Genomic DNA, 23,193 nt, shown 5'->3' with positions numbered 1-23,193 from the left:
ATTTACCTTGGGGTGTCCCAGAAACGTTCATATTTAATGTTTCCTAAAGTTTATTATGAATTGGAGATGTCCTTGAAAATGCGCATGAGATTCCATGGGAGTTTTTCACTTGAACACTATCTTTCGTGGTTCAGGGAGTTTTTCACTTGAACGCTATCTATCGTGGTTCAAACACAAAGAACACTCCAGTCTTAGCCAATTTTAATCTGCGACCTGTTACGGCGGAGACCAGGCAGTGAAATACTATATTTCTGCATGGTAAAGTATAAGGAAGAATGTTTCGAAGATTTATAAATGCGACTTCTGCACTTTGCAATAAGCATAAAATTCAAGTCAAGTAATATGAAATGAATAAATTTTGCATCTACGATATACTCACTACCCACTGTTTCCAGAAGGTGGCACATCAAGTCTCCTGTAAAACAGCAATATTAATTAAGGAAGAAAAAGAAACGATAGAAGTGTGCCAGGCTAGTGCAAAAGCTGTTTTATATGTTTAAATGTGCATGCCTAAATAATTTTTACCAGGACACCACATGCGCTGATATGATGGTGTTAGCATCAAACATGACCATTCTACAATCTGTTCGATAACATCAGCGAACTGATACTTTGAAAAGAACATAGTTCTGCGTACATCAAATACGATTTGGCAACCTCTGCAAAGCTGGTACATATCCCTTTTGCAAGGTATGTCGTAATTTACAAGACGTAGTAATAGGAGACACGAAAGTTTATTCGTAAGATCTATGTCGCAATCAAACCAGCTACTAAATTTGAACTGAAATTTGTATAGAGGAATTGCAAATTTGTTTAGTGTGGGGGGGAGGAGATCTTGGATATTTATTGTATGACTTCTTAAGCAATTGTTTACGTTTTATACTTCATCGCAATCGGTTGAAAACGTAAAATTTACATTTATTTACCAAACTCATAAGCAATTCATACAGCGCTCGTACTATTCTTAAAGTTTTTCTTTCCTTATCTATTTATTTTCATTTTAAATGATTCTTTAATTTCCACTGGAGGTCCTTCAAACTTTTCTTTTTTAAAGTATGTATTTGCTGAGTAATACACATTTTAGAAACGCAAAAAAGGCCTAATTATTGCTTAGGCTTAACATTTCGTATCTTAGACACCAACTCAATCATTCTAATAACTCTTAATAATTCTGTTTTTCCTTTATGGAAACTTGGTAAACAGCCATCAGGGGTCCCTAAAAGAAGACTTGTTTAGACCCTTGGACTATCTTATCGGACACTGAACACATAATCGATTGAGGACTTTTTAAAGATGACAAAAATGTAATTTAATTTCTACTGAAGATCCTGAGTTTTTATTTTTTTTGGGGGGGGAGGAAGGAGAATGCTAGTCTTCGAAACACAAGAAAAATTTACTTAAAAGAATTTTACCATTTTTACGGAATTTAATTCATTAAAAAAGGTGCTGTTAACAATTTCTATTTAGTAAGATTGTTCAGTGATTAACAGATTAAACTAGTAGTAACAGTTTAGCATCTCCCTCTGCTGTAGAAATTGAAACACAAATAACAACAGATGATATAGCATCATCATATGACACGTAAGGAAGGTTTTTTTTTTTTTTTTTAAATTAATTATCTGATAAATAAATTAAACAATACTGCGAATAACAATTTTCAAAAATTCTTTCTTGCGCTTTTCAATATGCTGCACAACCATCCCATCAAATAACAAATGCTTCGAATCTGCGCCAGAGAATGTAGCAGATAACATAAATGGTTGTCATTTGATTCGTCTTGCGGTATCAGAAATCGAAGATCCTGGCAATAAATTACCGTGGATACGAAGGAGGAAGTATGTTTTTCTCGGGAAAATGCCACTTGTTGCGGCGGCCAAGGATATTTCTGCCCCCCCCCTTCGTGAAGACAGCAGCAGCGCTTGTATTGTTTTCGGTGGGCGTAATTAAAGAAGATTCAAGGAAACAATTTCCTCAAAAAAGTCAGGACTCAAGGTGAAAATCGGGTTAGGTGGATATGGATGCACAGGTAGGAAGTCGAATGCAATGCTGCTTCGGAATTCATTGTCCAAATTTTATTGAACATCAATATTTCTATTGCTATCAACTAACTAACCGTCAGAAGAATTTCGTTGACAGCAAGTTATTGAGATGTTATAAATAGTAACGAATCACAAGCACACTGATTACTTACTAATGTGCCTGTGATCCGTTACTGTTACAACATTATATTATCAGTTTACAAAAAAAATTGTTACTGTATTTTTTCAGGCTTTTGGTTATGATTCATACCAATTATCCCCTTCCAAAAATAGCCGAAAATTTACAGTCAAGCCTTGAGCGGGAGTCGAACCTGTATCCTTGGCTTTGGGATAGCATTCAGCCTCTGCTAACCACTACATCTGCCCACGTGACTGAGTTACAGAGCAAAACAGACGATTCAAATTGCTTGTTTGAAGATAAAAATAACATTATTATTATTCAATACTTGCTGCATATTTATGAAATAAAACTTTTCCGATTTCTTTTAAAATTCCTTTAAATGGATGCAGAGACATTAGGATTTTTTGGAAGCCGAAGAGATGAAAAATGTGCAACCGCCTTCGCCGGGAATCGAACCACGGACCTCTGGAATACCGGCCCAGCGTGCTACCGTTACACCACGAAGGCACGCTAGGGAAGTGGGAGAAATACCTTATATGGAAATCGAGGAGATAATAATAAAATTACTTAATAACTAATTAACTGTACACATTTCATTTATGAGTGCACAGTATTAGTTAGTTAAGTACAATGTACAGTTGCTGATTTTCAAAAACGTGACACAAAATAATAATAATGATAACAAAACTGTACAGAATTTCTTCTTCCCCATAGTAGCTATTAACCAAAATGTTTGGCACTAAAACAGAAAATAATAAAAAAATAAATTTTGCAAAATTTTTAACTTAACTGTGTGTTTATTTTAATGAACTTATCAGTTCTTAAACTGAATATTTCCCGCACTTCTACTTTTTTATCTTAGCCTTATCACTGACCGAGTAAATATATGTATGTAATGAAAGGAATATTTTCAGCTAGGAATAAAATAGCTAAATCCTAAAATGGTAGTAAAACTGTCAACACCGAATTAAGAACAGGGTGCTAAATCCATCGAAGGTGCTTAGTACGTGTGATGCAAACACGATTTAATGAAGTTCTCTATGAAGGCGTCTCGTATAAGGAAGGCAGTTAATCATGGAAAGTTTTGTGATAATAAAATAGGGACACGCACAGCAATCAAATCAAAACGTATATGAAAAATGCCTTTAAAAGTCAACAGGATTTTTATCATTCTGTAATTTATAAAAATGATCACACATATTTTTAAAAAAAACAAGCTCTTCCCCTCACCCCCCCCAAAAAAATACCAAAAAGTGTAATTTTGTGCGTATTATGTTACACTGCCATCCATTAAACAGATTTTATGCTAGCCTCATTAAATAGGTTAAATTATATTTTGAAAAAACAAAATTTGTGAGAAATCACCCTCCCCAAGATTAAACGAAACCTGAGAACCAATAGCAGAGCATTCGCCAAGCATTCCTAATCGAAATTGATCCGGGTAGATATGAAAGCTGGGGAAACGCAGCTGGAGACTGAAGGTAAAGAAAGGCAATGGATGAGCCATCCAGCAAATGTCCTCCGTAAGTGGTTTTATGACGTAATGAAACGAGTGTTGCACGGTCGCAGCGACATAGGGAGTTTTCTCCGAAGAAAAACATGTAAAAAATCGGCGCAGCGGTGTTGCGCTTTCTAATTGACATCCAGCAATTAAATGGCAGACGAAAACCTAGAGCCACTCGACGGCGATTCGTTTTTCAACCCGTTTTTTTTACTTGATACTGCTAACCCGTCTCCTTTTTTCTTTTTTCCTTCCAGGGAGGGAGAAGGGAATCTCAAGCGTACATCATTTTTTCCATAAATCCTGATTGTTAAGTCCTAACATGAATTAAGCTTACAATATTCTTAAAATATCTGAAATCCCATCTCGGACCTTATTATCAGCAGTGTGCTTATCGTTAGAAGATTCGGAATCTCATTGGAACACCACCAGGAAAGATAGATAAAAATAAATTAATAAAACATAAAGAAATTAATAAAATTTTAAATTAAATACTTTGAATACTTAAAAAGTATTTAAATTTGTTAATTTTAATTAGTTTATTTATTTACTCATATACTAAATATTTTTTTTAAATAGTATGAGAATACTTGTATGCATTATCAAATATAACTAACATTAAATAAAATTGCCTTAACTAGATGTGCATTTTAGAAGAAAATTTAATTAATGAATTACAGCATGGCCGTATTTAGGGGGAGGATGAAGGGTTATAGCCTCCCTTAAAAAAAACTGGAGTATTTGAAGACCGGACTTAAATTCAGTTTCTCTTGTTTCAGATAAAAGTCACCCCCCCCCCAATTAAATCACGGCTACAGTACTGCCTTATAGGCTAGTGCAGAAGGGTTAGTATGACTGCAGCCTTCGTGAAGAATCTTCATGCAGAAACTGGCTCATATTTACGTTAAAAATGTCACGAAAACCCCAAAGAATAGCAATAATAAAAAAATGTCACGAAACCCCAAAAGAATAATAGATATATGCAAATTAAAATCTCAATCAAAATAGTGCACATTTATAGGTTCCAGAGTACTGTCTCACAGTAATGTACATTTATATCTCTACCGCTAAGCCAAATTACAAAAATACCAAGGCAAACATTAGGTACACTAAACCAGTAAATTAAAATTTTTGAAGGACGATAATGAAAAAATATCATCCTCTTTATTTGCAAAAGTACATTTAAATCCCCCCTCCGAAAAAAAAATTATAAAAATATGCAAAAGAAAATTATGTAATTAATTAAGTAAATCAAAAGATGGAGGACGATGATGGAAGAAATACCGTACTCTCTATTTTTCACATTTTTGGATGGCAACATCTAACATACCCATTGCCCAAAACAATTTAAAATAACTGGAACTTGGCGTCAACTATGACGCGAAATCCTTTTCATCATTGCCACCTTCAGTAAATAACGAGTCGTTTTTCTTTTCCCGATTGACGTCAATTCACCATGACCTTGCTGCCGCTTGGCGAGCTTACTCGCCAAGGCCGTCGCCAGCTTGGCGATCCATGCAGCTGATTCAACAACAACCCTTCGTCTCTGCATGCGTTCTATCAATAATAATAATGCAAATAAACCGAAAATATGAAGCTGATTCTTACCTTCGGCCCTCAAATCGAGAGCCGTTGACTCCGGACGGTGCATTCTAGCTCTTTGTGTGTAGTTTTCAATAATCCAATAAAGGTAGGAACCAACCGTAACCGAACATGTTGCGAGGAAAGAACATGGAACACCACCCTATCACCGTACAGACATGGACAGAGCGAGTAAACTAACTGCACGGCCGCCGGTTGCTACTCTGGTAAACGAGCCCAGGGAACTGGGAGCAGACGTCATGGGAGAAGCCTGTGGCGCCCCCTATCGGCAAAATCTGTCTCTCCTACCCTGCTTGCTCAATCATTAGCAGCGAAACGAAGATGACTGCTGAAGAAGGATAAGCAATCATGCTCCTCAGCCTCCCCGCCCTCCCTAGAATGAATTTCCCATTGGTCTAAAGAGGTTTAGTGCAACAGTTGGGAATTTAATTAATGTCATACGAGTACGTTGAAACTAACGGCAAAATATCGTACACAGTGTAAACGGATTTTGCAAAGCATGTACACATACAATTTTTCTATAATTTTCTGCGCATACACATGATCATTTTATTTATAGGATGTTGTAATGGCATTGTCGCACATGAGATAAGATTGCATGCACGAACAAATGGAGTGAAGTTTCTTATCTCAGAATTTTTGCACTTGATTCAACTAATTTATAAAACAGTTAGCTGCACTGATCACAATTTCAAATATTCAGATAAAAGTAATGTAATATAAATTCTGTAAATTCTTGATGATTCTTTACTGCAGAAAAAGAATAACAGAGATTCACTGATTCCTAAAATGTACAACGGAGAAGTAAAACTCGCAAACATGGCATAAATAACAAAACACAATTTTATTCTTTGATAACTAATTTTCAAAATACATATTCTTGTTTACACATCATGATGGTACGGGTGCGATAAGTACCCCCACAATTTAATGTAACGGATCACGTCTGGAGACCATGGATAAAGAAGAGAAATAGGCAATTACATGAGGAAAGCAGGAAAGTAAGTGCACATTTCAGCAAAAGGGTATTTATAGAGTTGATTCTTTTGTTTAAATTTTGGACTGCGAATGGATAAAAAATACTCGTAGTGCTATATAATGGCGCAATGCAGATTAATTTTGAGATCACGCTGTTTAGATTCCAGGAAGGGGATTCAGCCAAGCTAAAATGGAGGCATTGAAAGGACTGCTGCTAAATTAAAGTTAGTAGTTTTCTTTCATATTTTATATCTCATACACACATACACAGAATTTAATTATTACCTCCTGGGAACACTATTTCAATATTATTGCAGTATAGTAAATTAAATTAAATTAATATGCAACTCGACTCATTTAGAAGTGTGAAATATAAAAGTCAAACTGGACTGCAGAATCGTAACCATTAAAAATGCTATTAAAGTTTATCTGAATCTATGTACGCTAAATTATGAAATTATAAAAATAAAACAGCAGTGATGAATAAAATTTGAATTAAATTAAAATTAAAAAATTAAAATTAAATTACTATTTATTTGTCAAAAGGAGAACTGACTTTTCTAGGGGAAATAATTTTCTTTTAGCAGATGCACAATAATTTGGGAACTATCGCGTGTTTCGTCATAATTGATCCTAGAATGCAAACTAATAAATTACTTTTAAAATACACAGAAACAAAAAGTAAGTTAATTTAAAGTTTAAACATGTATTCAATAATGAGTGATTTATCCTTATATATATATATGTGTGTGTGTGTGTAATAATAAAATTCCATAGTCAAGGACACACTTAAAATTCTAACTGTATGTTCTTTTCATTTTTAATGGCGACGGTCTCTTATTTGAAAGTACGTGGAATTAAATCTACAGCCCCGTAGTCAAGTCGTTTTTCCCGCTGTTTCTACACGTACAGTTATAGAATGTTCTGGAGATATTAAAAGCGAACTGGAATGGCTGACGAGGCTGACGTCATTTATTGGAAGCTCCGCCTTTCCAGAGGCTATAAAAGGACTCGCAAAGGAATATCGGGGTCTTTTCTTTAATGTAACGATGCAGTAAGCTTCATAAAATGTTATTAGTAATTCTTTTTTATTTACTCCGGAAATATGATTTTTGTAACTGCTATTTCTCCTGACGAATAATAAATGGATCCTGTTTTTTAACCTTATCGTCTGATAATTTAAGCTACGAGTACATCTATGATTTTTCACCAATCTATTTATTCCGGACAAAATCTGGTACATCACATACTTATATAATTCCTCTGCGCAGAGGAGGCGTTCAGGTTTTTCGGGTGAACTGTTGTAATAAAATAATTTAGAATGGGTTCAGCAGCTTAATTTCGATGAACAGAAACGCAGTGGTTTTCCTGAAGGGAGGGGAATTCAGTTGAATCTGATTTACCTCCTCATGATAATGTTGAATCAGAATTTGATTGCATTTCTCTTCCTGTATATTTCTTGTAATTTTAGTATTTTACATATCTGTAGTTTATGACAATTCTTCTGATTTGGGGACAATAGGTTGCCTTCTGCCCCCCCCCCTCATTTATGGTAATTTTGGATTTTACTGCTATTTAATTTCTTTCGCGTATTTGTGAATATTTTTCTTTAAAAAAATTCGAAACATATTAATCAACTTTTATGAAGCTTTAATTCATTTCCCCCTGATGAGTTCTGAATTGGATTTCAGTAAAAGGAGATTAATTTTTATATTTATAAATTTATATATTTTAACCTTTCGCATTTATATTTTTCGAGTTTGTTCTACTATGAATTCTTATCTTCATTTTGATTTGTTTAGATATTGTGTTAAACCTCTTATGCACGGTTGCAGTTATTAATATCGTTGAGGAATTGCCTTACTTTGACTCCAATTCAATATTCACTTTAGATGCTTTAAGTTTACTCTACCTCAATCCTGCAGCTATAGCGCAAGACGAGTTAAAAAATTGTTCTTTAATTTTTAGCATATTATTATGTTTCTTTTTGTATATACATTTGTATAATTAAATGTGTATTAATTTCGATTTCAGCATTGGATTGGATAATTAATAATGTTGTACAATTATTATTGGCTGTTTGAGTTTTAGTTCCGTCACCAGCGTTATGTAAAACTCATATGACATCCATTAGTCTCGATATGACGCAGTTCAGAAAAACGTTATTACTATTTTTAGAATAGAGAGAGAAATAACGAAATTAAAATTAAGCCTTAAGGGGCTATTACTAATTTAAATTATAATTCATTATTTATATATTATTTATCTTACACACAAACACACACACACATATATACCTGTATATATATATATATGTGTAAGATATAACAAAATACGATAGATGCTTTAAATATAATCGGCGACCTCAAAATTAACTATTCTAGATTTGGTGCTCTCCCCCTAAATTCATCTGTTCTCCCAAATTCGAGATCTTTCTATGTTATGTAACAACCTAAAATTAACCAATTACAGATTAGCTGTACTTCTACATTGCATTTAGTATAAATACTCTTGTCATAATAAACTACGTCATTCCATTACTTTCCCTAAGTGCTGCTCTGCTAACCCCGCGCCGCTTCGCTTCTCAGATGCCTACGTCATTTCTTAAAAAAAAAAAAAAAAAAAAAAAAAAAACAATGTACATAGAATTTTATCATATTTAATATGATTGAATAAGTGTCTGCCAAACCAATTGGATATGTGTGACAATAAAGATTGGTGATTTATTGAAGTCCAATTGCGTCATCTTCGTCTCTACGCTTTCAATGACGACTGCAAGTTGATTCCTCCTACTCATTAAAATATCATATATATATATATGATAAATAAAAAAATAAAATTATATATATAAATTTATGCGTCAACTCTCTTGAAGTGCTGTAGTATTTTTTTCTACATATGTACTCTCCGCATTGAAAAAATACGCTATCAAAAAATTCAGGTTATAGTATAATACCACAAAGTAGAGGTTATAATAACATTCTTTAAAAATTAAAATACATAAAAAATATAAAAATATAAAACAATTCTTTAAAATGTTTCGCTTTTCTCTTTAAATAAAAATAATATCTAATACTGGCAGCACATAAAGTTAAATCTTTAATGCTGTATAGAATTAAAATTCAATACCAAAAAATTTCGCGTTATAAACTCCTGCTTTTAAACTTGAAATTAAAATTAATTTTCTGCATCTTTTCTGTGGGCGTAAAATGATATTAAAAATATTTCAAAATATTAATATATATATATTTGTAATAATAAAATTCCATAATCAAGAATACACTTAAAGTTCTAAAAGTATGTTCTTTTCATTTTTAATGGCGACGTTCTCTTATTTGAAAGTACGTGGAATTAAATTCACAGCCCCGTAGTCAAGTTGTTTTTCCCACCTTTTCTACACGTACAGTTATAGAATGTTCTGGAAGTATTTTAAAGCGAACTGGATTGGCTGACGAGGCTGACATCATTTCTTGGAAGCTCCGCCTTTCCAGAGGCTATAAAAAGACTCGCAAAAGGAATATCGGGGCTTTTTCTTAAATGTCACGATGCAGTCAGTAAACTTCATACAAAAAGTTATTAGTAATTCTTTTTACTTACTTCGGATATCTGATTTTTGTAACTGCTATTTCTCCTGAATAATAATAAATGGATCCTGTTTTTTAAACTTATCGTCTGATTATTTAAGCTACGACTGATACATCACAAGGAGTGTAAAGCTGATACATCACATATATATATATATATATTCACTTTAACAAAATTGATATATGTGAATAAACGTAATAATAGGCTTTCAAATCTTATAAAAAGGGAACAAACAGTCTTTATAAAAAGAAAGCAGAATTTCAAAGGCTCATATAAAAAGGTTTGCTTCAACTACAAAACTGCCTCATATTAGATTTCGTTTTAACGTAGACAGTTGTGCGTATAAAAAGAAGAACTATAACTTTTGCAATCGATTTACTGTAGGTTACCTATTTTGTTTAAGATATTCATGGTATAAAATAGCAGTTATTGCAAAATGTTAAGAAGTTCGAAAAAAATAATTGTTAACTTATTGACGTTGTTGTATACAGCAACACATTTTTGTAGCATAGAAGTCAAATGAATGATTTTATTCACGGTCGACTGGCAACAACGTATGTTTATGTGAGACGCGATTTCATCGGATAAACAACATTGCTTCAAGATGTGAATATAATAGAGTTGAGACATTCACTGTAACTCTCATTTAAGTATCTTCCATTATACCGACCAGTGGAAAAGATCTCTAGCATAGATGAGGGTATATTAAGTCAATTTTCGTTATAGCAATCATTCGTTATAATGAATTTCCGTTATAGCGATCATTCGTCTTTCTGCTTTAGGACGCTAGAAAGCTTTATGAAGAACATTAAGTATAATAATAGCATGAAGCTTTGGCAGAAGGTCCGCCAAACTAAAAATATTTTAGGGCGATAAATAAACAGGATAAATACCATATAGCTTAACATTATAACAAAGTTTAGAAAATGTACAATAACAGTATAAATACCATAAAGTTCAGTTTAATATTAATAGTATAAATACAAAAACATTTAGCCTAATTATGTATTTAGTTTGATAATAATCATCCTATGCTTCTAATTAGTTCTTTTCAGTACTTTCTAGCAGCAGTTTTAAGTAACACAATAACGCTCCAATATACTTGGTTAACAAATTTAGCATAATAATAAAATGACATAAAAACAATACCATTTATCTTAATGTTGAATTTAATTCAATTGTAAAATAGCAGCATATATACATGTTTATGTGAGTATCGTTTGCTTCATTTTATTTTTGCAAACAGCGTAAATTTCTTTTGCTTTTCTTCCTTTAGTTTTGAACTTTATGTGTGGCAACAAGATAATTGACTGATAGAATTGTGTTTGTGACAGCCATGTAGAATGGCTCGCTTATTTTGTATCAATTATTTCGAATCGCTGACATCTTATTTATAGTGTAATGAAATAAAAGTGAAGGAATACAATCCATGTGTTAAGTGATTATTGTTTGTGAAACATATTAAATAAAGATCAATACAAGTCGATATACATAATAAATGGTCTACATGATGATCCCAATAAATTCAGTAATGCACAAGATCAACAACATATAAGTTTACACATTAATAAAAATAAATATAAAATTAAATTATAAACATCATTATATAAATATATAATAATACATTAATTATCATACTATATCATTTATAGAACTGTGTTTTTAGTTCATTACTTTAATGACAATAAACGTATCTTCGAGCCTCAAATTACGAACTATTTGGAATTTTGCCTAAAGATGTCAGCCAGTTCTAGTCTAAAATATCTTGACTTGTAAAAAACGATCAAAGAACGTTCTTAGTTTTAACTCCTTACAATTTTCATAAAGAATTGGTTTAAGAGAGATGGAATTAGCTTTTCTACCTTGAATTTTCACCATGCTGCCATTTTTCCTAAGCTTAATTTTTAATAATTTTTTTTTTTCATAATTCATCAGGAAATCTCATTACAGGCTTGAAGAAAAGCATTCAAGAGATGTGTAACAGCTTTAGTTTCAATAATTTACAAAATTCAGTCTTCCTTTGGTGTTAACTTGAACAAAAGAAACATAATTCCTTTTGAAAGTTAAAAATAAATTACGTCTCAGTTTCTACAAATCTGTCGAAAATAAAATGTCTAAAAAAAAAGATGTCCCAGCAATATCGTTTCTGAATTCTCTCTGTGCTTTCTCAATAGTTATTGAAACTAAATTTCAATTCGGCTTTAATTTCAAACAAAAATGCTCATTACATTTTGAGATAATACACCGAGAATTTATGTTTGAAATTAAAGCCAAAATAAAATATAATTTTATTAATTACTGAAAACGGCTAGAAGGATTTCAGAAACGATACTGACATTTAGTTTCTCCGAGCAAAAGACATGAGAAATCAGTTATACTTCGCCGGGATTCGAACTACAAATCTTCCAGTTGCTAGCTGGACGTACTAACCACTTACACTAAGACAGCACGCACGAGTGAATGCAGTAATTACTTACAACAAATAACACGAACAGTAAATAAGTGTTAAATTTAATGCAGAATTCCATAAAGTGAATTTAATTTTTCTTTAAAATATTCTGATTTGTAGCATGAATAGAAGACTTGTATATTTTCTTACTAAAAAATATAGGTTAAAATATTCAAAATATTTTTGATTATATAGTTAGAAATAGAATATTTAGTTAGCAAGGGTGTAAGCACCATTGGGTTTTTGAAGCTGGGAAACATGAAAAATCAACCCTGGTATTCGAATCATGAATTTTCCAACAGCATCTGGATGTTCTAAACACTTACACCATAAAAGCACGCGAGGGAAGGTGCAAAAATTCTTCACAAATATTAATTCAAAAATAAATCAGTAGGAATAATTTCTAAGTAAATTCCATTTTATAAGAATTTAGGGATTAAATTTAAGAAGGTAAAACAAGAGTAAACCTAAAAGAAAAGTCTAAATTCCTACATAAATAAATTTAATAAGAAAATTCATAAAAGGAAAAAGAAAACTCGACAACATCATATTGATGGCAGAAGATGAATTTACTGAAGAGGAAAGTTAAAAGTTGCTTTAGTATAACTGACCTAATTATTGAAACTTTCCTTTGGAAATAGTCAGTGTTTGTGATATTTTATTTTGAGTGTGCCACACAAATACGTTTATATTCAAAGATTTTATTTTAGAGCTTTTACTTTAAAAGTTAAGAACACAAAAGTTATCTAGATTTACTAGACCTAAAAAATGCATATCATATTTTCATTAGTAACAGATAAAAATTTAACATTTGTTTGGGTTTGGTTTCAACATAAGACAAACAACGTTTTGCAAATAGGAAACAAAGTTCCTATTTGCAAAACCTTAGTTCCTTTAAATAAACGCTCTTTGCGCTCGCACTGGTGCTTTAAACCGCATTCATAGTATAATTTGCTTTAGAAGAAGGAAAAAGCGTTGTTCTATTGTCGAAAATGTTCGAATATTTTCTCTTTAGAATGAAATCAATTAAGGTTTCATTCCTCCAATTGTTTAAACAGAGCTGTTTCTTAAAATATTCATATAGCTTGGCTACGTATCCCGATATTTTATAAATATATTCATTTTTACAAATGTGACTATCTGTTTATCTTTTTATCTTAGATGAGCAAATTTGCCAATAAAATAGACCTTTCTTCCACTAGAGCTTGTAATTAATACTCTGTGCGCTTTGCGCGGTCTTTCATTGATTCCTTTGAAGTTTCACAGGGGATTTTACTTCCCCCGCGCAAAGCCTACTTTAGGAAATCTACATGCAAGCTATTAGAATTTTTTTCGAACCAGGAGAGCAGTTAGCTGTGCCCTTACCGGGATTTGAACCACGGATCTTCGAACTGCCAGCTGGCCGTGCTAACCACTTACAGTACGAGAACACCTGCGGTGGAATGCGGTAGTTCCTTATATCGATAATATATTTTAAACTTGCTTGAAATGCTTTCCACGAATTCATTTCGACCCAGATAAAAGAAAAATTAGAGGGGAATACTACTTGTTATTTCTGATCGGTAAAGGGACCAACGTGGGACCATTTTAGAATCACGACCTGCGACCATCTTTTTATTTCCTTGTTTAGCAAAGAGACAGACCAAAGAGAAAGGTCGTTTCTGGATCAGGCCCCTTGCGCAGATCCAGCTTTTGGTGGTGGACATTTATCCAATTTCTTCAGTGCCTTTTCAGGTGCGAAGGTTGGTAATCTCTCCTTCAACAACGGGACTTCGTATCTACGATGTTTCTGTTCTGAAGGTTCGACAAGAACTATTTTATAGCCAATGAACAAACGAAACGATTCGATGCAAATATTCCTTCATTCTTCTCGAACATTGTTGGGGTTCTCGCAGGTGCCGTCGAGATTCTTGGGGATGAAAAATACTTCTCGGCATTCCACCCCGGCACCTGAACAAACCTCTTTCGTCTGTCTCCCCCCGCACAACAGCGGCCGCTCGTAAAAATGCCCTTCCCCTCGTATGCCCACCTGAGACGGGGGGCGGGGGATGTTGCGGATCCTCCTGCACGTAATGCGTGAGCTAGATACTTTTATTGCTACATTCGGAGGGGAAAAAAAAAAATTTCTCGTTTTTATTTTTTTAGAATGTCAGGCACGCAACGCAAGGAAAGTGTGTGTGTGGAGGGGGGGTGCTGCATATCGCATAGATTGCAATTAAGGAATTATAGCGGAATTTTACTGCAACTATTTCATGAAATGTTGAATATTTCTAAGCAAAACTTGCAAGCACTTTTTTTTTTTTTTAATTACTAAGCTTTTTGTTTAAAAAATAATGCACTTTCACTCACGAAAGATTAAACTAAAGGTCAGATGTGCATGTGCTATTCAAAACTTCCAAACTGAAGCGGAGAAAATAAATCAGTTTGTTCGAATATAAGTTAATTTTTTAAGGTTATTTCAACTAAATCATTTACGCTCAAGTGTTATATTACATTGAAGTGACAAAAGTCATGGGATAGCAATATGCAAATATACAGATGGCAGCAGTATCGCGTAGAAAATGTATAAATGCAAAGTGCTTTGACAGGGCTTTCATTTGTGTTCAGGTTATTCATGTGAAGAGGCTTTGACGTGATTATGGCCGCACGACCAGAATTAACAGACTTTGAACGCGGAATGGTAGTTGGAGCTAGACGCATGGGTCATTCCATTTCGGATATCGTTAGGGAATTCAACATTCCGAGATCCACAGTGTCAAGAGTGTGCCGAGAGTATCTAATTTCAGGCATAACATCCCACCATGGACAGCGCAGTGGCCGACCACCTGCACTTAACGACCGAGACCAGCGACGTCTGCGTAGAGTTGTCAATGTTCACAGACAAGCAACACTGCGTCAAATAACCGCAGAAATCAATGTGGGACGTACGAGGGACGTGTCCGATAGGACAGTGCGGCGAAATTTGTCTTCCTTGGGCTATGCCAGCAGAAGACCGACTCGAGTGCCTTTACTGACAGCACGACATCGCCTGCAGCGACTCTCGTGGGCTCGAGAGCATATCGGTTGGTCCCTAAACGACTGGAAAACCGTGGCTTGGTCAGATGAGTCACGATTTCAGTTGGTAAGATTCAGATGGTAGGGTTCCAGTGTGGCGCAGACCCCACGAAGCCATGGACCCAAGTTGTCAACAAGGCACTGTTCAAGCTGGTCTGGGCTGTTTTTACATGGCATGGACTCGGTCCTCTGGTGCAACTGAACCGATCATTGACTGGAAATGGATACCTTCAGCTACTTGGAGATCACTTACAGCCATTCATGGACTTCACGTACTCAAACAACGATGGGATTTTTATGGATGACAATGCGCCATGTCACCGGGCCACAATTGTTCGCGATTAGTTAGAAGAACATTCTGGACAATTCCAGCGAATGATCTGGCGACCTAGATCGCCAGACATGAATCCCATTGAACATTTGTGGGACATCATCGAGAGGTCAGTTCGTGCCCAAAACCATGCTCCGTCAACACTTTCACAATTATGCACGTCTATAGAGGCAGCATGGCTCAATATTCCTGCAGGGGACTTCCAACGACTTGTTGAGTCCATGCCACGTCGAGTTGCTGCACTTAGCCGGGCAAAAGGAGGACCGACAAAATATTAGAAGGTATCCCATGACTTTTGTCACTTCAGTGTATATAGTTTAAGCAGAAAGAACTTTATTATTATGTTTGATATCTCATTTTGATACTAAATTATATATATGTTACCGTGAAAGACCGAAATTGGAGAATGTCGACTTTCACCGACTTTTTCAAATATTCGATCTTTTACCGACGTATTTGGTGAATTGTCAAAATTCACTAAATACGTCGGTGAAAGATCGAATATTTCTTTACATTCTTGTACATTCGGACCCTCACCGGTGTATGTCGACAATCACAGATATGCTCTGGTGTAGGTCGAAAAGAGAGGAGTCTATGTACACGCTGCCATTCCAAAAGGAAGTGTTCCACAAATAAATGCAGTTGTAAAAGCAAGGGCGTCTTGTGCAATTCAAAGTGTCATAATAGTTTAAGTTGTTGCAATAAATAAGATTTGGATCATATAATTTGATAAGTTTATAACTTCTATTATTTTCCTTTCTCATTTTGAATGTACTGTGTGTTTTAAGTTTTTATTCTGATTCTCAAGTGCGTTTTTTCGCGAATGAATTACGGAGAAGGAAATATAATATTCTCATATGTTCAACATTCCCCATTAGTACATGGTGAATGTCAACATTCACCGGTGTAAGTCAGAAATAAGGGTGTTTGGAAAATATTTCGGACATACACCAAGCGACTATGTGAATGTTGACATTCACCGGTGAAAATCGACATTCTCCATATTTCGGTGTTTCACCGTAACATATATATATATATATATATATATATGTAATGGGATGGGATGACTTGGAGAAAGCTGTAACGGACTGGCGGTCGCTCTGTGCCTTATAATAGTATGGAGAGGCATTATAGCGTAGTTTGACATTAGAAACAAGACGTAGCTGTAAATTCCACACATAATTTTATTCCTGGATAATGAATTCTGAGGACACATATTCGTTTTTTATTTCACATCATCATTGCGGGTGCGCTATGCACCCCACAATTTTATACAGATTATATTTTTAGAACAATGGACAATAACTGGCAGAAGTCAAGCGAGCAAACTAGAGTCTTAAAGGGTGTGTGTAGGTGTGTGTTGGTGTATTTAATTATGGCAAAGCACACTAGGGCTATCTGCCTAAGGGGAGGGATGCCTTCGTGGAGGACTTTCTAAGGGAAACTGGCTCGTATACACGTTACACATGGGGAAAACCACGAAAACACCCATGCAGCCAGCCCGTTCGCGGGATTCGAACCTCGAACCGAACTACCAGTGTTCAGCGACTTTACCGCTCGGCCGCTGGTGGGCCAGAGTCTTAAAGGGAGAAAAGCTGAAGGAAAAGTGCGCAGTTAAATCCATTATGGAGGTTCAGCAAGAAAAGGTTTTGGATTAGGTCGCTTAATAAGAGAAAGGTGTCAGTTCTCGAAATTTTGACTTCACATTCTGAATTTAGCTACGTCATCAACGTTACGCAAGCCACGTGACATAGTCTGATCTAGAAATGACTCAGTCTAGAAAATTTATAACTATTTTTAGAATAAAGTTGGGGAATAAAGAGGCTATTGCTAGTTTAAATCATAATTAAATTATAATTTTGATTTACCTATATTTTATCTTATACATATATCAAATACTTGAAAATAATACATATATATATATATAAGTTTATTTACTAAAGAAATATTGATTATATTATCTCCTAATATTAATTTTAGACTGAACCCAGAGGTAGGAAGTTTCATTCCGAAAATAGTTTTAAAGTAACTTGAATATAAATTGTTAAAAATGTTTTACTGGGACTTGAATTAAATCATGACTAACAAATTTTCAAACTTTGGAAAAGAAATTAAATTAAAAGCAAGTAATTATTGCTAAGTATTTTATCAGTTGTACTACATAAATTGCTTTTCACTCAAAATTTGTATTAGCGAAAATGCTTAATTCAGAATGAGCTCTTTGGTACTCTACTTTGGTACTAAATACCTTCACTTCACGGAACTATTTGGCCTAACTTAATTTGCCAGTTTGGCATCACCTTATACTTGAGTAAAAGACGAAACACCTTCGTAATAATTAATTATTGTTCATTGAACGAGAGTTGGTTTGTTCTCCTTGAAAAGTCAGCTAATTTCCGATCAATAGCAATAATTACTTGCTTTTAATTTAATTTCTTTTTCAAAGTTTGAAATTTTGTTATTCATGATTTAATTCAAGTCCCAGTAAAACATTTTTACATTTTTAACAATTTACATTCAAGTTACTTTAAAACAATTTTCGGAATTAAACTTCCTACCTCTGGGTTCACTCCAAAATTAATATTAGGAGATAATATAATCAATATTTCTTTAGTAAATAAATTATTATTATCTTACTTTGCAGCGGATGCGCAAGTATTAGAATAACTTGTTTTCGAACTAAGTGAATTTTAAGATTATATATATATATATCAAATACTTGAAAATAATATATATATATATAATTTGTTGTAAGATCTTAAATTCACTTAGTGCGAAATCAAGTTATTCTACTACTTGCGCAATAGCTGCAAAGTAAGTTAATAATAATTTATTTACTAAAGAAATATTAATTATAAATTAATCTTAGGAGATAATATAATCAACATTTCTTTAGTAAATAATATATATATATATATAACGTATCGAAAACAAGTGCAATATCTGTTTGATTTTTCTCAACTACAAGCTTCAGTTTATAATATACTTGTTAGCTCAATATTTTCGTGAAAACAATAATAATAGTAACGATAATCGTTAACCTGTCTTTGATTGAAATCTCAATTCTTTTGCGTTTAAATACCATGAGCATCGTATACTTTTATAAAATTGGCAAAGTAGTAAATAAGAATGCCGTCTGCTTCAAATTTCCGATTTTATGCATACTGTAATATCTTGTTATTTAATAAATAAATATAATTATTGTTGAAGTGGCAACTCCATATTTGTATTAAACCATTACTCAGCAACGTGAGATATTGTTTTAAAAAGAGGATTCTGAAGATTTTAACAGCTAGCAGTAGTATGAAAATTTTGCCACTTAAGAATTGTATAAAATTTGTCTATCACCGAGAACTAGAAATAAAATTTATGTTCTACTAAGAAGATTGTCTGTTTTGTAAATTACTGCAAAATACATTACAATACTTAGCGGAGAAAATTAAACCATTGCGTAGGTTTCTTTGATATAACTTAATACACTTTTCCTGTATATTCTTTCAGATGTTTTTCAATTTGAATATTTTATTAGCTTAGCATTCACATTAATTAATAACTCCCGCCTAGATTTTAAAGCAGTAGCATTTTCCAAATTCGCAACTCTTGCTTTGAAAAATATCTTCCGTTAAGACACATAAAATTCATCAACTACGCACTTTCCTCCCATCTGTGAAGATTTAGTTCCTGCAGTCCTTCCATCTATCATCTCATCTATATTTACGCCTGTTGCCATCGCAGCGGTAAAATTAAAGGAACAACGAAGTCTGTTGCTTAAAAGTTCCAGTTTCCGATGCCAGATTTTGTGAAATGATAGAAGATTGTGCCAAACTGAGAATGCTGTTGTGACCATATTAATTTATTGGTTTTGGTAACCTTGATCTATTTAATAAGTACCTAGGCTGTGTTAGTAGATAGAATTCTCTAAAATCAAATGCATAAGGTCTTGATTTCTAGATATGATCAGTGTTTTTTGAAATTTTAGAAAACTACTCCACGCAAATTTCTGAAGAACTCCACGCACTGTCAAATGTATGAACTGTTATCTTTTAACATTTTCTACTAATTTAATTTCATTGTCAATTGTATAAGCCGATATCTTTTTTAATTCATCATAGGCTCCCCATGCATTTTTTAAATTTTATTTTATTCTTTTTATTTATTTTCGACATAAAATTATGTAATAATTCTAAATCGAATTTTGAAAAATCGCTTTACCACATTGCATCGTTATCGACCAACAGTGTATGTACAAAATTCGAACTTGATAGCTTATCAGAAAATAAGTTAAAAGTCGATGGCAAAATTCATCATGGTTAATGATGAATTTTAATCATGGTATTAGAACTTCAAATGAGTTTGCTTTGTTATAATAAAAATTATCTCCGTAAATATGTCGGCACCTTTATGCCGTAGCAGCTTTATGAAAGTTTCTATCATGGCGAACATTAACTGACATGAGGATTACGCGGCATTCTTTTGAACCAATCTCCTAGCTTTTTTGACAAATTTTTCTCCAGAAAACTGGAATTTCGTTTGTAAGACTGCTTGTCTACTTTGCTCTCTATATGGATTCCATTTCAGCCATTTATAATTCATTGCTACATTTGGGTTCGGCGATTGAGTCGTGGCAACATTTCCAAAATTAGAGAAGAAGGAGAGAAAGAAAGAGTGACAGGAGAGAGAAGAAGCGGGGGCGGAGCTGTGGTCGGCTGGCGAAGAAGGCCGATCGTCTTGCGCTTCGATCCACTCGAGGGATTCGCACCGGATGCGACACCCGTTTCCCACCGACACGTTCCAAGAACTCTCTTTCCCGAACCCCGCGGAAAAGGATTCGTGCACCCTTGCCTTTCGTTCGCTCTTCATGCCCACTTGCGCGGATGGACATCTTCATCAAGCACAATGTCGAGGGAATTGTCATCTTGCGCAAGAAAAAAAGTAAAAGTCCTATTGCTCCTAAATTAATTCAATCTCTGCGAACCCGGGGCAGAAGAATGGTGCGTGTGTTTTCGGTTTCTTCGAATTTAAACTTATATAATTTATTATTAGAAAAGTTTTTTTTTATATATCATCTCCAAGGAACATAAACTTGATTAGTGCGATGAATTATTGGAATAAATTTGAGCCAGTATTTTAAGTATAAGTTATTTAGGTTTCTACTGAAGTAAAAACATTTTAAAAAATTGTACAGAAATATTATTTTAAAACGAAAAATTATAAATAATAAAATTTATAGTACTGAAAAGGTAGCTATTGTTACTAACCGTAGATTAAGGGGACTCATACACCTTAAAACCCATAAGATCTTCGAATATGTGACTGTTGCAATGATTGGGATAACTTATTTATTTTAAAAACAATTACTTCCAACTTTTTACAGCTGACTACATAATATAACTGCTTTCTGAAATTGTTATCAGAAAGTTTGTGTTGCCACAAATATTTTTATAATTTAATCCGCTTTGTGACAACATTTTCCGTCAAGTTTCCACCTTGCGCGCATAGTTTAAAACATTCTGTTGCATAGTTTAATTCCATATTTAATATATAGCTTTTATAACATTTGGAAACTACTGTGAACCTAAAATTCTAAGCATTTCATGTTAAATTTTTATTTTATTTGGAGTTGAGTTTAGAAAATGTATTTTATTAAAAAATCTGTAATGGTTTCGCCCATAAATTTTTTTAATACTAAAATATTCATCAAATTTTTGGTTCAGTAAGAAAATAGTGCCCATATAAAGAATTCCATCAAATTTCAAGTATGTATACCGTTAGCCATTTTTACAATATCATGCGCGCAAGGTGGAAACTTGATGAAAACTTTTGTCACAAAGCGGATTAAATTACAAAAATATTTGTGGCAACACACACGTTTTGGTTACTAGTTTCTAAAGCAGCTATATTATGTAGTCCGCTGTAAAAGGTTGTAAGTAATTGCTTTTAAAATAAATAAAATATCCCAAGTCTTGCAACAGTCACATATTCAAAGATCATAAGGGGTTTAAGGTGTATGAGCCCCCTTAATTGACGTGTCAAGAGGAGCAAACCCACCCACATCGTTAGGGACTACTATTAATGTTTCCTGCTAGACTTGCTGACATCGAACAATTATTAGTATTTTTTTAACTAGTTTTTTTCCGAATTTTGAGCGATAATTTTCTTATTTCAATAACAACTTCAACGGATTTGACTTCTAAACCAATTTCAGAAAAAAAAAAAAAAAAATGTTATATTGTTACAATTAAAAACATATATATTTGAGTTTTCCCGATTTTCTCTTAAATTTCTTGACGTGGAAGCCACCGAAATGAAAAGTAAATTTGATTAAAATGTGTATTTTAACTTTATCTTTATAGTTTGTGAGTGACAATGTAATATGTTTAAGTTTTATTTTTGTAGTTTGTGAATGACAGTCTAGAAATTACATTTCTGAATCTGCATGCCTTTCGTGGCATAATTGGAAGCATGTTCGACGTGTATTTGGGAGGTCCGGAGTTCGACTCCCAGCGAAAGCACTGCGGTTTTCTCTAGTTTCCTGATATCGATGTAATCTAATGACTCAATAACATCAGTAAAAAATTATGAGTTTATTAATTAAGTAGTTTTTCTAAGTTAAAATCCCCTTTCCCCCGAAAAAACATACAGAAAATTTTCTTTCAAGTTATACCTAGTATTACAAAAAAAAAGTTTACCATCAAAATCTCAAAAAGTTAAAAAAAAAGAAAAGAAAAATCATAAAAGCTTTAAAGAAATTGTAATTGTGAACTAACTATGCAGGTGTAATTCAAAAAGGAATTTATTGATAACGATTTAAAAAATTTCTCAAACATTCTAAGAACTATGCAGTATACACATATATTTCAAAATGCAGTTCAAACGAGAAACATACATACATTCATGCAGATTCTTCATTATTTAATTTCTTTAAATATAATGCAGGACTGTAATATTTAGTGGCAACAATTTAAAAAGTGAAATGCCGTTTTATGGTGTACGACGCAAAATGCCAAAACGAAATGAATAGCTCTTCTGGGCAAATTGCCGCTTTGGGATAATAAATGGATAAGTAATGGAATATATAAAAAGGATATATGTAATATATAAAATGTAATATATGGATATATGTAATATATGAAATATATAAAAAGGATATATGTAATATATGGAATATATAAAAACGATATATGTAATATATAAAATCTAATATATGGATATATGTAATATATGGAATATATAAAAAGGATATACTTTGAAAGTAATGTAATATATATAAAAAAAAAAAAGACGAACGATAACTCTTTCTTTAATTATTATAGCAACAATTTAAAGCAAATATAAAGAATTACAGTTGTAGTCATTTACAGTAAGGAGTTGTCTTAAAGCTAACAATTATTCTAAAGATTTCTCTACAGTAAAAAATGGTTTAGATATTTTCGACTAAAGACAAGATGATTACAGAAATCACAAAAATGTCCCTCGTATAACACCAGGAAAGGGGTATTATCACGGGTTTTGAAAGGATGAGATCATTGGGTT

At 33.3% G+C, this 23,193-nt stretch overlaps 1 protein-coding gene across 2 annotated transcripts in view; it reads right to left on the bottom strand.

Annotated features, from left to right (window-relative positions):
• Positions 1–23,193, bottom strand: part of LOC118182583 (uncharacterized) — a 127,611-nt gene that overhangs the window by 30,538 nt on the left and 73,880 nt on the right. Inside the window, exon 1 of one of the 2 annotated variants that reach the window (XM_035351958.2) lies at positions 5,270–5,480. The exons of the other annotated variant lie outside the window; for it this stretch is intronic. Within the exon in view, the coding sequence (XP_035207849.1) occupies positions 5,270–5,312 (43 nt within the window). The 5' untranslated portion in view covers positions 5,313–5,480. Of the gene's footprint in view, positions 1–5,269; positions 5,481–23,193 lie in introns of those variants that run through there. 2 annotated transcript variants of the gene reach the window in all.

This window comes from Stegodyphus dumicola, chromosome 5, assembly GCF_044657685.1.
Source record: "Stegodyphus dumicola isolate Sdum_Otavi_A_Nest chromosome 5, ASM4465768v1".
NCBI classification, from domain to species: Eukaryota; Metazoa; Arthropoda; class Arachnida; order Araneae; family Eresidae; genus Stegodyphus; species Stegodyphus dumicola.
This window is presented reverse-complemented; position numbering and strand designations above follow the sequence as displayed.